Source organism: Ictidomys tridecemlineatus, chromosome 1, assembly GCF_052094955.1.
Source record: "Ictidomys tridecemlineatus isolate mIctTri1 chromosome 1, mIctTri1.hap1, whole genome shotgun sequence".
In the NCBI taxonomy this organism is placed as follows: domain Eukaryota; kingdom Metazoa; phylum Chordata; class Mammalia; order Rodentia; family Sciuridae; genus Ictidomys; species Ictidomys tridecemlineatus.
Window position 1 is genome coordinate 87386272 of NC_135477.1, and position 14237 is coordinate 87400508.

Sequence of the window (14237 nt, forward strand, 5' to 3'; positions counted from 1 at the left end):
TTATTTTGTATTAGTGACTATAGGGCTAATATATAGCAGGAGAGCATCATTCAGAGCCTGCATAGGTACTGGTGATGATCTGTTTCTTAGATTCAGCAATGGGTAAGCAGACTTTTAAAATTATCATTATTACAAGTCTTACACATTTAATGATTATTCTTTAGTATTCAGTACTTAATAAGATGCTGGGTACAGTGGTGCATGCCTGTAATCCTAGTAGCTTGAGAGGCTGAGGTAGGAGGATCACAAGTTCAAAGCCAACCTCAGCAACTCATCAAGGCCCTGAGCAACCCAGTGAGACCTTGTCTCTAAATAAAATACAAAATAGGGCTGGAGAATGTAGCTCAGTGGTTGAGTGTCTCTGACTTCAATCCCTGATACCACCCACCCCCCCCAAAAAAAGATGGTTTTGATAATTAGGTTTTTATTTTTATTTTATGTTTTTGGTATCAGAGATTGAACCCAGAGGTACTGAGCCACATCCTCAGCCCTTTTTACTTTTTATTTTGAGACAGTGTCTCATTAAGTTGCAGAGGCTGGCTTCTAATTTCCAATTCTCCTGCCTCAACTCCTGAGTCAGTGAGATTACATGTGTGCCACTGTGCCCAGCCTAAATATTTTTTGAATCAGCAGTTCTTAGCTGAATTATTTACTTCTGAATGATTGGAGAGAATGGCAGTATCCATTTCCATGAAATAATCAGGTGTTTCGATTTAGGATGTCTTTCTTTCATGGCATCAAGCAATGCAAGGTCTTCTGCATCCAGGAGCCAACTTAACATTTGAAGCCTGGTGAGGCTTGGCAGGCGCAGCACACACTGACTCAAAGCCTTGACAGTGGTGGCCTGAGCTGTGATACAGGCTGTGAAATGCCTGGAGATAGTCAACTCTTGCAAGTTTGGCAGGTTGTCCAGTGCCCGAAAGAAATTTCTGTATCCTTCCTCTGTAATCTCATGATTGATGGAAAGATTTAAGTTCTCAAGCTTCTGGAAGCCTCCATTGATTGCAACCTTGGCTACAAAAACAAAAGAGAATCAGAAGGACTTCTATTTCAATGATGGTAGATGAGGGTTTTTGAATTAGCTTCCTCTCCCGCCACCACCATCATAATTAAGGTAGGAAATTCTGAATATAATTTTTTAATGTTTATCTTTTAGTTATAGGTGGACACAATATCTTTATTTTTATGTGGTGCTGAGGACCGAATCCAGTGCCTCACACATGGCAGGTGAGCACTCTACCTCTGAGCCACAACCCCAGCCCGCCAAATATAGTGTATTTTTAAATATCTCTTTTAAAAAAGCCCCAAAGATAGCCATATTGCCAAAAGCAATCTATAGATCCAATGCAATCCCATTAAAATATCAATGACATTTTTCACAGAACTAGGAAAAGCAATCCTAAAATTCATATGCAAGAACAAAAGACCCAGAATAGCCAAAACAATTCTCAACAAAAATAGCAATGCAGGAGCTGGGCATGATGGTGATGCCTGTAATCCCAGTGATTCAGGAGGCTAAGACAGGAGGACCCTGAGTTCAAGACCCTGTCTCAAAATATAAAAAGGGATAGGGATGTAGCTCAGTGGTAGAGTGCCCTTGGGTTCAATCTCCATTATTGAAGAGGGGAGGGGGTCAGGGGGAAGCAATGATGTTGGAGGCATCACAATACCCAACTTCAAATTATATTACAGAGCCATTGTAACAAAAGCACCATGGTATTGGCATACAAAGACACACAAACCAGGGGAATACAACAGAAGTCAAAGATAAACCCACACAGCTATAGTCATCTGTTTGTTTTTTTGTTTGTTTGTTTGTTTTTGTGTGTGTGCCTAAAAAATATGTAGGAGAAAAGACAGCCGCTTTAATAAATGATGCTGGGAAACATTAATTAATTTTGAGGCAAGGTCTTGCTAAATTGAGGAGGCTGGCCTCAAACCTGTGATTCTCCTGCTTCAGCCTCCCAGGTAACTGGAATTAGAGACCTGCACTACCACACTGAGCTGTGAAACACCATCTCTTTTTTTGCAGGTGTACTGGGGATTGAACTTAGGGGCACTTGACCACTGATCCACATCCCCATCCTTTCTTGTATTTTATTTAGACACAGGGTCTCACTGAGTTGCTTAGGGCCTTGCTAAGTTGCTGAGATTGACTTTGATCCTCCTGGTTCCGCCTCCCAAGCCACTGGGATTGTAGGTGTGCACCATTGTACTCGGTTTGTGAGACACCATCTCTTTAAAAGAAAAAAAATCTTAAAATCCACCACAGTGGGAAAAGATAACATGACATAAAAGCAGACAGCTCATTAAATAAAATAAACAATGCAAGCTAGAAAAGTGAGAAGATAAATGCCAAGACAGAATTCTATACTCCCTGAAAAAAAATACATGTCAAAGGTGAAGGCAAAATAATACATTTCCAGACAATCAAAACACAAGACAATTCATTACCAGCTAACCCACTGGAAAAGAGATATTACAGGAGGTCTTCAGACAGAAGGAATGTGACCCCCCTCATGAGAGGAAGTACAGGAGACCAAAAAGAGCAACAGGCATAAAAAATGTGTGGCCATGTATAAGAATATTCATAGAGACATTATTCATAATAAGCCAAATATGTATGTGTGTATGTGTGTGTATGTGTGTGTGTGAAGTGCTAGGGCTTGGACCCAGATTCTCACACATGCCAGGCAAGCACTCTACCACCGAGCTACACCCTCAGCCCTGATGTTCTGTGTGCTAATCTGCTTCATTGTTACCCATACGTGGTATGGGTATTTTCAAGTATGTTCACTGGAAAAGTCATCGATTTGTATACTTAAGAGTTTTATACCTTTCTATATGTATATTAATTTTCAATTGAAAAAAAAAGTACTTTGAAGATATTTGGCCAGGTGTCTGAAACATTAGTTGTCAAGAATACAGACATGCCTGGGGATGTAGCTCATTGGGAGAGTGTTTTCCTAGCACACATGTGTGAGGCCCTGGGTTCATCCCCAGTATCTCTCACACACACAAACAAAAGAAAAGAGACTTGCAGGCTTGGATAGCTTCAAAAGGGAACGTCCAGATCTGAATAGGATGAACTTAAATCCACAGAAGGAACAATATGATAGTAAGAATGAGGAAGTAGGTTGAAAACTTTAGGAGAGGCAAATGTGTTTATAGATAGTTCGCACCCCCACCTGCTTCCCTGTGAGCTGAAACCCTTTCTCTTAAGAATAGCTCACCAATTTCCATCAGGCTGTCATCATTCAAAACTTGGTAAAAGGAGAGGACTCGGAGACATTGAAGCTGCTGACACTGCTGGATAATCAGTTTTGCCACTTGACGAATCCCATCCCCAGTAGGAAGGATCAGCTCTTCCAAGTGATTAAGAGAACCTAAAGTATAGGCTATCAGAAGAAATTAAATTTTAAAAAAAAGCTATTCTGTTTGTACAGTTAATTCCTATACATCAGTAGTCTGTAACTTTAAAAATTATGCACCATCTGAAGACTCCATGTAGCGTAAAGGCCATTCCTCATCCTCTCCATGGGAAAGAGAAAAGGGGTCAGCACACACTTCCTCCATCCTCCCCTGACCAGTTTCTACTGTCCTGAAGTCTAAGATGCCTATTACATTTCCATTTTCTTTTTTTATGGTGAATTGCGGTTACTCTGGTAGCTGTGCAGTGCTTTCAACCCCCTTTCTTCCCATCCCACTCCCTTTCTTCCCATCTATACTCACTGAAAAAAATCATCTTCAATGATTTCCACATTGAGGAAATTTACACTGAGTACTAAAACCTCACCATCTACCACTCTGATAACCTTCATTTCCACTTTGACCCCTCCTTAGCATGCCACATTGTGAATCTCTTTAAAAATTTTTCTATACATTAAAGTTTTTTGAATACTTTCTAGCATAAAACAAACTTCTAGGCTTTCCCAGTTTCAGTTCTTGAATGACCCATTGCTCCATAGACTGTGGTTCCTTTATGAAAAGAAAATTTAGAAATCAAGATCTGGGGGCTGAGGATGTAGCTCAGTGACACAGTAAGGACCTTCTCCAGAACCAAAAAACAAAACAAAAACAAAAAATGACTAGAAATCAAAATCTGGGCCTTTTGCCTCATTGTGTCTCTGAAAGCAGGATGGGTCACCCACAGCTGTATGCTAGCCAGCTGCAGAAATTCAGCCCCAGGTCTGGTTTTCATCCTTTGCTCACACCAAGCAAGGTTTGATCCAAAAATACAGCCTTAATATGTACTGCCAACGACACCATTAGCACACAAAGATACAGTCTTCATTAGTTAGACTATGTAATCTTCCTTGAATAGATTATCCAAGACATCTGCCCACTGAAAGGACCCATACTAGCTCTTTTTTTTTAAAGAGAGAGAGAGAGAGAGAGAGAGAGAGAGAGAGAGAGAGAGAGAGAGAGAGAGAGAGAGAGAATTTTTAAAATATTTATTTTGTAGTATTCGGCAGACACATCTTTGTATGTGGTGCTGAGGATCGAACCTGGGCTGCATGCACGCCAGGTGAGCACGCTACTGCTTGAGCCACATCTCCAGCCCCATACTAGCTCTTTGTACAGAAAATTAAAATATTTAACCAGGCACAGAGGTGCACACCCATAATCCCAGCAACTCAGGAGGCAGAGGCAGGAAGATTACAAATTCAAGGAATTTTTCCAAGACAATTTTTCCACATCATTATTCCCTAAACAATGCAGCATAACAGCTATTTCGTAGCATTTACATTATTTTAAGGACTATGAATGACCTAGAATTGATTTAAAGTATATAGAAGCCAGGCACAATTGTGTATACATACAATCCCAACTCCTTGGGAGGTTAAGACAGGAGACCTCAAATTCAAGGCCAGCCCCAGCAATTTCGCATAATCCTGTCTCAAAAAACAAAATGGATTGGGGACATAGCTCAGTGGTAGAGGACCCTAGGTTTAATTCCCAATACTGGGGGTGTGGGGGGAAGGAGGAAGATGTGTGTGGGTTATGTGCAAATACTATACCATTACACCATTATGAGGGACTTGAGCATCCTCTAATTTTGGTATCAATCAGGGATCCTGGAAACAATCTAGTGGATACTGAAGGACAACAGTACATATCTTGCTTTGTTGTAGCTAATTAAAAATAGAAGAAAGGGGTTGAGAGAGGGAGGGAATAGGAATAAGTAAAAAGAACTGCTTTGAAAACATACCAAATTTTTCAGATGTTTCCTTGTCTGGAAATTGTTGGAATGAAAGATTTAATATCTTTAGAGAGAGAAAATTTGGCAAAATGGTGACTATGAGAGAGAAAATAAAAATTTAGTTATATCACTTATATTTCTTATAACAAAGAGTAACATCTTTTTTTTTTAATATTTATTTTCTAGTTCTCGGTGGACACAACATCTTTGTTGGTATGTGGTGCTGAGGATTGAACCCAGGCCGCACACATGCCAGGGGAGCACGCTACAGCCTGAGCCACATCCCCAGCCCCAGAGTAACATCTTTAAATAATATTTGAGAAGTGATCAACATTAATAAAATAATTCAGACTGAATTAGTTTGACTAAGAGGATACAAATCCTTTCTCAGAAAATGATTCTGGAAACAATAAAAATGTTTAAAAAATTATAGAAACAATTAAGCTTTATTATTTGAGAAATTCATTAAAGATCAAGTATAAAATGTTCCTTGACATCAACTGCATTTAAGATATTGACTCTTTTTATAGAGACTTTGACTTTGTAGAGTGCCTTTTAATATGATAGTCCACAGAAACATCTTAAATCAAAATTTTAAGTTTATAGTTCTTACCAAATGGGATGACATTAAAAAATGATTCAGAAAACCAAATTTCTTCAAGTTTCTTGCAGGAAGTGAGTGCAGTCATGAGAGACTCAAACTTCGAAAAGAAATTACATTTCAGATGGAAAACACGAAGGTTTGGAGAATTCTGAATCAATGTGACTGTAAAATATCAAGGGTTTTCAGAAATTAGAGGAAACTACACATTTTTTTAAAAAGTATTTTTATTTTTTGGTTGTAGTTGGACACAATACCTTTATTTTATTTATTTATTTTTATGTGGTGCTGAGGATTGAACCCAGGGCCTCACATGTGCTAGGCAAGCGCTCTACCGCTGAGCCACAACCCCAGCCCAAAATTACAAATTTCTATCAAAACAGCCTTGTAATTTATTATTTTGTTTTAACAATATTGAATTCAAACAAGGCACCATGATATAATGATCTAAGAATCAGGTTGCTTTGGACTTGTATTCAAATTCTGCAACTGACTGACGAGCAATTTAAACTTGGACAAGTTACTGACTCTCTCTGGGGATCAGTTTTGTTTTCTAAAAAATTAGAGTTCAGAAGCCAGATGGTGTGGCACATGCCTGTAATCCTAGCTGTTTGGCATGCTGAGGCAAGAGAATCACAAGCCCAGCCTGAGAGATTTACTGAGACTCTGTCTGAAAAAAAAAAAAAAAAAAAGGCTGGCGATACAGCTCTGTTGTTAGAGTACTTGCATAGTTAGGTGCAAGGCCCTGAGTTCAGTCCCCAGCAGTACTAAAAACAAAAACAACCATAACAAAAGACTCTATAAGGTCACCTTCAGCTTTAACATCCTGTCTCTAAGTTTGTACATTGCATTTCCACAATAAAAATGCTATGCAAAAAAACATAAAATGATGACAACTTTAAAGCAAAAACCTAAGTTTGATTCAAAAATTGCTGGCAAATTTAAGAAAACTATTTCTTTCAGGTTCAATTTCTTTTTTTTTTTTTAAAGAGAGAGTGATAGAGGGAGAGAATTTTTTTAATATTTATTTTTTAGTTATTGGCGGACACAACATTGTTGTTTGTATGTGGTGCTGAGGATCGAACCCGGGCCGCACGCATGCCAGAGGAGCGCGCTACCACTTGAGCCACATCCCCAGCCCCCAGGTTCAATTTCAATGAAGTTTTTGCTCCAATTTCATATGGAGCTTTACATTTCTTTAGTCTTTAGTGTTCAGCACTTACTAAATTAGGGAACTGATAGTGACTAAGTCGTTTTGCGAATGATGTATTTTAAAAGGATGGTTGCACAAACTGTCCATCAACCATGAGAATAAGATGGCTAGCAACAGGAAAATGCTATCAATTACATATTCATCCCCCTGAGCTGGCAAATGTATAAGGTGCAATGTAAGAACAACTTAAACAGAAGCAAAATAAAAGAACCACAAACTAATTTGGAGAGGCAGGATGTTAAGGTTTAAGAAGGTCAGACTTAGGAGTCAAATTTTCTTTCTTTCAGTCTATGTTTCCTAACTGTATGAACTTGAGCAAATTACTTAACTTCTTTGTGCTTCAATTTCCCCAGCTGTAATGGCAATAATAATAGTACCTTACCTCACAGAATGGGTATGAAGATTTAATAAGTTAATATTTATGAAGTACTTAGAAGAGTTCCAAGAATGTAGTAAACATTCAGTAATTACAAAGAACTCTCTGCTTTCTTAATGAGAAAGAGTGCCATTCCCACAATTTACTATAGATATACCTCAGTGGGAGAGGGCCCCAGTCCCCAATTCTGAAAAAAAAAAAGTACATAGGAAAGTGTGTGTAGGTTATGTGCAAATGCTACACCATTTTAAATGAGGGACTTGAGCATCCTCTGATTTTGATATCAACAGGAGGTCCTGGAACTCTAATACCCGTAAAAGTTTTAATTCTTAAATTAAAAGTAGTTTCTCTAACCAATGCAAAGACAAATAAATTGAGCCATGCTTACCTAGTTTTGAAGAGTCATCTTCACCTAAAATATGAATCAATAATTTCTCCATATGGTGGAGGTTTGGGAATTCTTCAGGAATGACTGAAAAAGTATTTGGTTTGTCATCTAGTTTCACAGATAGTTCTTTCAGGCACAGGAATTTGTCCAAGTTAGGAAAGATTTGATCTGGAAAGTGGCACACGGTTTCTCATTATTACAGTGCTCCAAATGGAAATGTAGAAACTTTCATTTTGATTCATCAGCTATTTTCACATTTTGAAATGAAAACCTGTCAGATACCATTAAGTTTTCTTTTTTAGAAAGTATGCATAGGCAGACATTGCTATCTGCAGCCTATACTAATTACATTCTATATGGGAAGCCCTGTGTGACTCTCTGGACTTCAAAAATAAATAAAATATCTTCTCAATAACTGGTGTGAGAATAATTGAGTTTGCACAAGCAAGAGAATGTAAAAAAAAATTAAATTCATTGAAATGGATCAATGGCAAACATGAGCTAAAATCATACAACTCCTCGATGACAGCATAGGGTGAATCTTTATGACCTTGGACTTGGCAATGGATTCTTAGATATGACATCAAAAGCACTAGGGAAAAACAATTAATTAACTAATTAATTAGACCTCATCAAATTTAAAACTTTTGTGCACTGAACACTATAAAGTGAAATTACAATCTACAGAATAGGAGAAAATATTTTTCAAACCATATTTCTAATAAGGGTTTGATATACAGAATATACATAGAACTTCTACAACATAACAACAATATCAACAAAAAAATTTAAAATGGACAAAGAACTTGACTAGACATTTCTCAAAAAAAAAGAGATACAGACATCATGAGAACATGAAAAGATGATGTTCAATATCATTCAGTCATTAGGAAAATGCAAATCTAGAGCACAATGAGATAATATTTCACATCTATTAGATGGTTTTATGATTAGCAAAAAAAAAAAAAAAGAAAAGAAAAACTGAGGATGTGGAGAAATTAGAACTCTTGCATATAACTGGTGGAAATATAACATGGTATAGCCACTGAAGAATAGTTTGCAAGTTCCTCAAAAAGCTAAACAGAATTACCACATGAAACAGAAATTCTACCCATAGGATATACTCAAAACAATTAAAAAACAGGGCCTCAAACAGATACTTGTAAAACTAATGTTCATTGCAGCATTGTTCACAGTAGCCAGAAGACAGAAATCACCTAAGCGTCCATCAAGGGAGCAATAACTAAATGAAATGTGATATATAGGGGCTGGGATTGTGGCTCAGTGGTAGAGCACTCACCTAGCATGTGTGAGGCACTGGGTTCGATTCTCAGCACCACATAGAAATAAATAAAATGAAGGTCCATTGACAACTAAAAAAGCTTAAAAAAAAGAAATGTGATATATATATTGAACCTTCATTTTATTTATATATAATGGAATATCATTCAGCTACAAAAAGAAATAAAGGTGCTGGACTCAGTGGCACATGCCTGTAATCCTGACTACTCAACAATATGAGGCACGAGGATAGCAATTTTAAGGTCAGTCAGACAAGTTAGTGAGACTCTGTCTCAAAATAAAAAAAGAGCAAAGGCTGTCTCTCCTTTTGGAGATCATCCCCATCCTTACTTGAATGTGTGTTCCTTCTTTATCCCCCAAACTGCTCACTCTTAAGATGACTGGTATTCTCCCTTGCATGTGTACTTCTTACTTTACCCCTAAAAGACATCTCTCCCTTGACATAGACTGCATTCTCACTTAAATGTGTAACTGCTATCCTAAATAAATCTGTGTCTGGAAAAAAAGCAAGGTTGTGTGCTGGAAAACAGCTCAGTGGTTAAGTACCACTGGTTCAACCCCCAGTACTGCACCAAAAAAAAAAAAAAAAAGAAAGAAAGAAAGAAAGAAAAGAAAAGAAAAAAAGAAAAAGAAAGAAACAACAGGACAGAACCATGGTGGTGCATGCCTATAACCCCAGAGACTGTGTCAGGAGGATCACAAGTTTGAGGCCAGCCTCAGCAATTTAGCATGGCTTTCAGCAACTCAGCAAGACCCTGTCTCAAAATAAAACATAAAAAGGCCTGGGGATGTGGTTCTGTGGTTAAACCCTCCTGGGTTCAACCCTCAGTACCAAACAAACAAAAAAAACCCTGTTAAAATGGAAAATTTTGTTATATATATTTTACCATAGTAAAAACATTTTTTTAAAAATATTTATTTATTTTTTAGTTCTCGGCAGACACAACATCTTTGTTGGTATGTGGTGCTGAGGATCGAACCCGGGACGCACGTATGCCAGGCGAGTGCGCTACCGCTTGAGCCACATCCCCAGCCCCGTAAAAACATTTTTAATAGTCAAACTATTTCTAAATTTAATGATAAATATCAACCCACAGAATTAAAAAAAAAAAGGCTGAATGACCCTCAAGTAAGACATACGCAAAGCAAAGCACAATTAGATATATGTCAGATTGTTGAAAGTCAAAGTTAAGAGTGGCAACAATTAGAAAATGAAAAAAAAATTAAATGTCATCTACAATGACATCAAAAAATATATGTACAAAGAAATAAATTTAAGGAGAGGTAGACAATGTTTACGCTAAAATGATCATATGTTGCTTAGAAGACATAAATGTATGACAGACATTATTTCCTGTTTATCCTTTTCTTTTCTGGAGAAGCCAAGCACTTTTTTCCGTCAGGTAGTTAGCATGAAGGTAATTTTTAAGCATCATTTAATATATAGATCATTATTTGCTAATAACAAGTAATTCACATCTGTTTACAAAGAGAAGTCACTAGTTAAATATTGATATTAATGTTGTTGTTTTAAAAATATTTTTTAGTTGCTGATGTACGTTTATTTTTTATTTTTTATATGTGGTTCTGAGGATGGAGCTCAATGTCTCACACATGCTAGGCAGGTGCTCTGCCACTGAGGCATGACCCAGCTCCATGTTGTTGTTTTTTAACTGGGGATTGAAACCAGGGGTACTGGAGAGAGGGTACATTGCCATCCCTTTTTCATTTTTAATTTTGAGACAGAGGCTTCCTAAATTTCCCAGACTGGCCTCAGACGTGTGATCCTTCTGCCTCAGCCTCCAGAGTCACTAGGATTATAAGACATGTGCCACTATACCCATCTTATTTTGTTAATTTTATCTCAGTTATCTGAAAACCGTTCTATTTTTCAGGGATCTTTCATTAATTACAGACTCAAAGCTTATTTTACGCCATTCTATCAAGGAACATTTTTGGTCTCATGCCCTCAGAAATTTTCATCTACCTAAAAACTAAGAATGAAGAAATAAAGTGTCACATTGGAATAGTCACCCCAAATCTACTTAGATTTACCTTGTAGCTGGATTGTCCCTGAGATGTTAAGAGATTCCAGGGAAGGCAGGGTGAGAAGCAGCTCCTGTTCTGGGGCACAGAGTTCACACTGGTGTATAGAGCACTTGGTGACAGAGGTCTTATTTAGCTCCAGAGCTGGGCGGATGCTTTCAATAAAGCCATTGCTGTGATCTAAATGGAGTTCAATGTGCTGTGAAGCTGAGAAAACTTCCATTAGAACCCTGAGCATCTCCTGATCCACAGCATCCACGCTGGTCACCTGGACTTCCAGCAGGGGAATCTTGTACTGCTTGGAAGGCAGTTTCCAATAGCCAGCACTGATGTCTGGTGGCGCCCTGTGTTGTAAATCCAGAAAGCTGTTTATGGTCTCTTCCTGTTCAGCTAAATTTTCCTCAAATTCTTTCATAGGTTTAAAGGTAGAAGCATAGTCCTGATCTATAGTTGGTACCTGTGATTTGTTGATTTCCCAACATTTTTCCAGGGATGAAAAATTTGGGAAATTTTTCCTTTTCTTTCCTTGTATGGAGACAACAATACTTTTCAACAACAACAGGCTTTCTGGGTGGTCAAAAAAGTACTGTAAATTAAGTATATTCAAAGTCAGTGTTCTCCCTTGAAGGAATTGCAAAATAAATGGAGAACATGCAGCAACAGTGTTACTTTGATAAGCAATTTTTAGAGCAAGATCCAATAACCGTTTTGAAACCAGTGAATAGTAAGTGTTTGGAGTCAGTTGCCATATCACCCTAAGAAATTCCATATACATTGAAATATCTGGACGGTGCTTCAGGTAGTCATCATTTTCTGACATATCTTCCAATGATTCTTTATTATCCACCAAATGAAGCAAATGAGATACAAGTTTTGGCCCTGCCTTTGATGAAGGGTGGCTGGAGACATATTTCAAAAAATTCTCATAGGGAAATACAGCCATCATGGATGACTTAATTTGTTTCAAATAATAAAGTCCCAAATCTTGATCATCCTGCCTGTCTGAATCCAGGAGTTCAATCAGCCTTATCCCAGCAAGAAATTCTTGAAATGTAGGACTTAAAAACTGATAGACTGGTCTCAGTCTTTGGGCTGTGAATTTGCTCATCAAACACATGGTTAGATCTTCATCTTCATCAACCCCTGCTTCTTCGAGGTCATTGCCAGTAAACTCAAAGCAAGATGAAAAAAATCCTTTCAGGGCCAGCTCACTGCAGGAAGATATAATTTCTTTGAAACGTTCAGCTGTAGATTTGAGCTTTAAAAAAAGGTAATCCATATAGGATTTGAAAACAGCCACATCATCAAAGAACTGATCAAAAGGACACTGAAACCAGTTAGTACAGATTGCTGCCACAAAGAGGGGAGTTTTCTGAATTCCCTGCAAATTTGTATTCTTTCCAAAGTGAACCATCATCTTTTGCAGACGAGTCATATTATGTGGAAAGAGCCTCCGTAATAGAAAGATAGTATTATAAAAGGGAAACGCTTGGATCTCTAGAATCGTATCTAAGTATCGGCGGATGTTCCTGGCCCTGTTTGTATGGATGGCAATCAACAAGCAGGATCGTAATGAGTGGTTTTTTTTAATCAGTTTTTCTATGACTTGAGGGAATGAGCACATTTCTTTGTAATCATCCAAAAGGAATAACACCTGATTCTTTAACTGCCGGATGATGTTCATCAGGCATAATTCAGTATTAGTTCCTTCTGTCTTTAGCAGTTGGTCACAAATGATGCTGGCCAGCCCCTGGTCTGGTCTGGTAGAACTGAGGGAGAGGTAGAAGACCAGATGGAATCTGTTCAGCAGAGGACAGCATCCTGATGCCCAGAGAAAAGCTATTTTCTTCAATAGGACCGTCTTTCCACTACCAGTTTCACCTTCCACACACATTACAGAATTCAAGTTGGCAAAGACCTCAGGCAACACCACGGGTTCTTGCACAGTGCTGCTGATATGCTTTGAAATGATGGACAGATCACAACCCAGCAAGTGGTCAGTGGCTACTTTGGAAGAGAGCTCCAGCAAAGACATGTGGCGGAAACTGGCACTGGTGTAGACTGCTCTCAGTTTCTCACTCAGATTCTTTGCCTCTTGAAACCATTGGGTTTTGTCCTGTGCCACCTCTGTGGAGAGAAGGGAGGCACAGCTGGGATTCACAGTCACATCTCTCTCAATCCTAATACCATATTCTTTCCACACCATGATTCTGCCTATCTACTACAGATGGACTAGGACCTTCCACAGCTATCCATGATCCTCAGTTTGGGATTCTCTTCTAGCTTTTTCCATGAAACCAGAATGTGGGGAGCATGAACCCCAGTACCCTACTTGACGTGGGGACCTAGAAATGTGCTTATTAGGAGCATCCTGGAATTCTATACTTTCCCATTTTAAAATCTCAGGAGAGAAACTTGTTGTGTGGTGCTTTCAACATTAGTTTGTATCTGAAACACATTGATTACCATGGATTCAGTCCTGTATTCACTCTGGAAATGCCAGAAGAACCCTAGTTTCTCTCAATATACAATAGTCTCCATTTCAGTGCTGCTCTGATCTATGAGATCTTTGGACAATTACAAATATTTTTTTTTAAATATTTTTAGTTGTTGATGGACATTTTTATTTTATTCATTTATTTATATGTGGTGCTGAGAATTGAACACAGTGCCTCATATATGTGAGGTAAGCACTCTATCCCAGCTCCACAAATACTTTTTTCTCAAATCTTTGCATGCAAATATATTTACACATATATATAATCTCATGTGCTGCTTCCAAGTTTTTTTTTTAATTTACTTAGTCTTTTATTATTGGACCTTTAGAATAAATCTAGAACAGCTTATTGTCTAGAACACACTTGACATTATATTCCATGATTACCTGGCAACTTTGGAATTAATGATTGTATTTCCTTAGCATTCATTCATTTATGAGTACCAAGACCCATTCTATGATTAGTAAAGACATGCTTTACATGCATTCTCACTTAATCCTTACCACAATTATTCCAGGAGATGGTATCACCTTTTCATAGATGAGAGATATAAAGTTCTAAATGGTTTGAAATTATAACTAAGGAGTTCAGATAGGATTCCTGCTTAAAT

The 14237-nt window shown here is 37.9% G+C and overlaps 1 protein-coding gene across 4 annotated transcripts in view; it reads right to left on the minus strand.

Annotated features, from left to right (window-relative positions):
* Positions 1–407: 407 nt before the first annotated feature.
* The window catches only part of Naip (NLR family apoptosis inhibitory protein), a 68772-nt gene continuing 54942 nt past the window's right edge, over positions 408–14237 (minus strand). For all 4 annotated transcript variants that reach the window (XM_021728873.3, XM_078043991.1, XM_005328972.4 and 1 more), the window contains 6 exons: positions 11139–13256; positions 7782–7949; positions 5817–5969; positions 5213–5299; positions 3234–3398; positions 408–1014 (listed from right to left, as the gene is read on the minus strand). In XM_021728873.3, the coding sequence (XP_021584548.1) occupies positions 650–1014; positions 3234–3398; positions 5213–5299; positions 5817–5969; positions 7782–7949; positions 11139–13256 (3056 nt within the window). In that variant the 3' untranslated portion in view covers positions 408–649. The remainder of the gene's footprint in view (positions 1015–3233; positions 3399–5212; positions 5300–5816; positions 5970–7781; positions 7950–11138; positions 13257–14237) is intronic.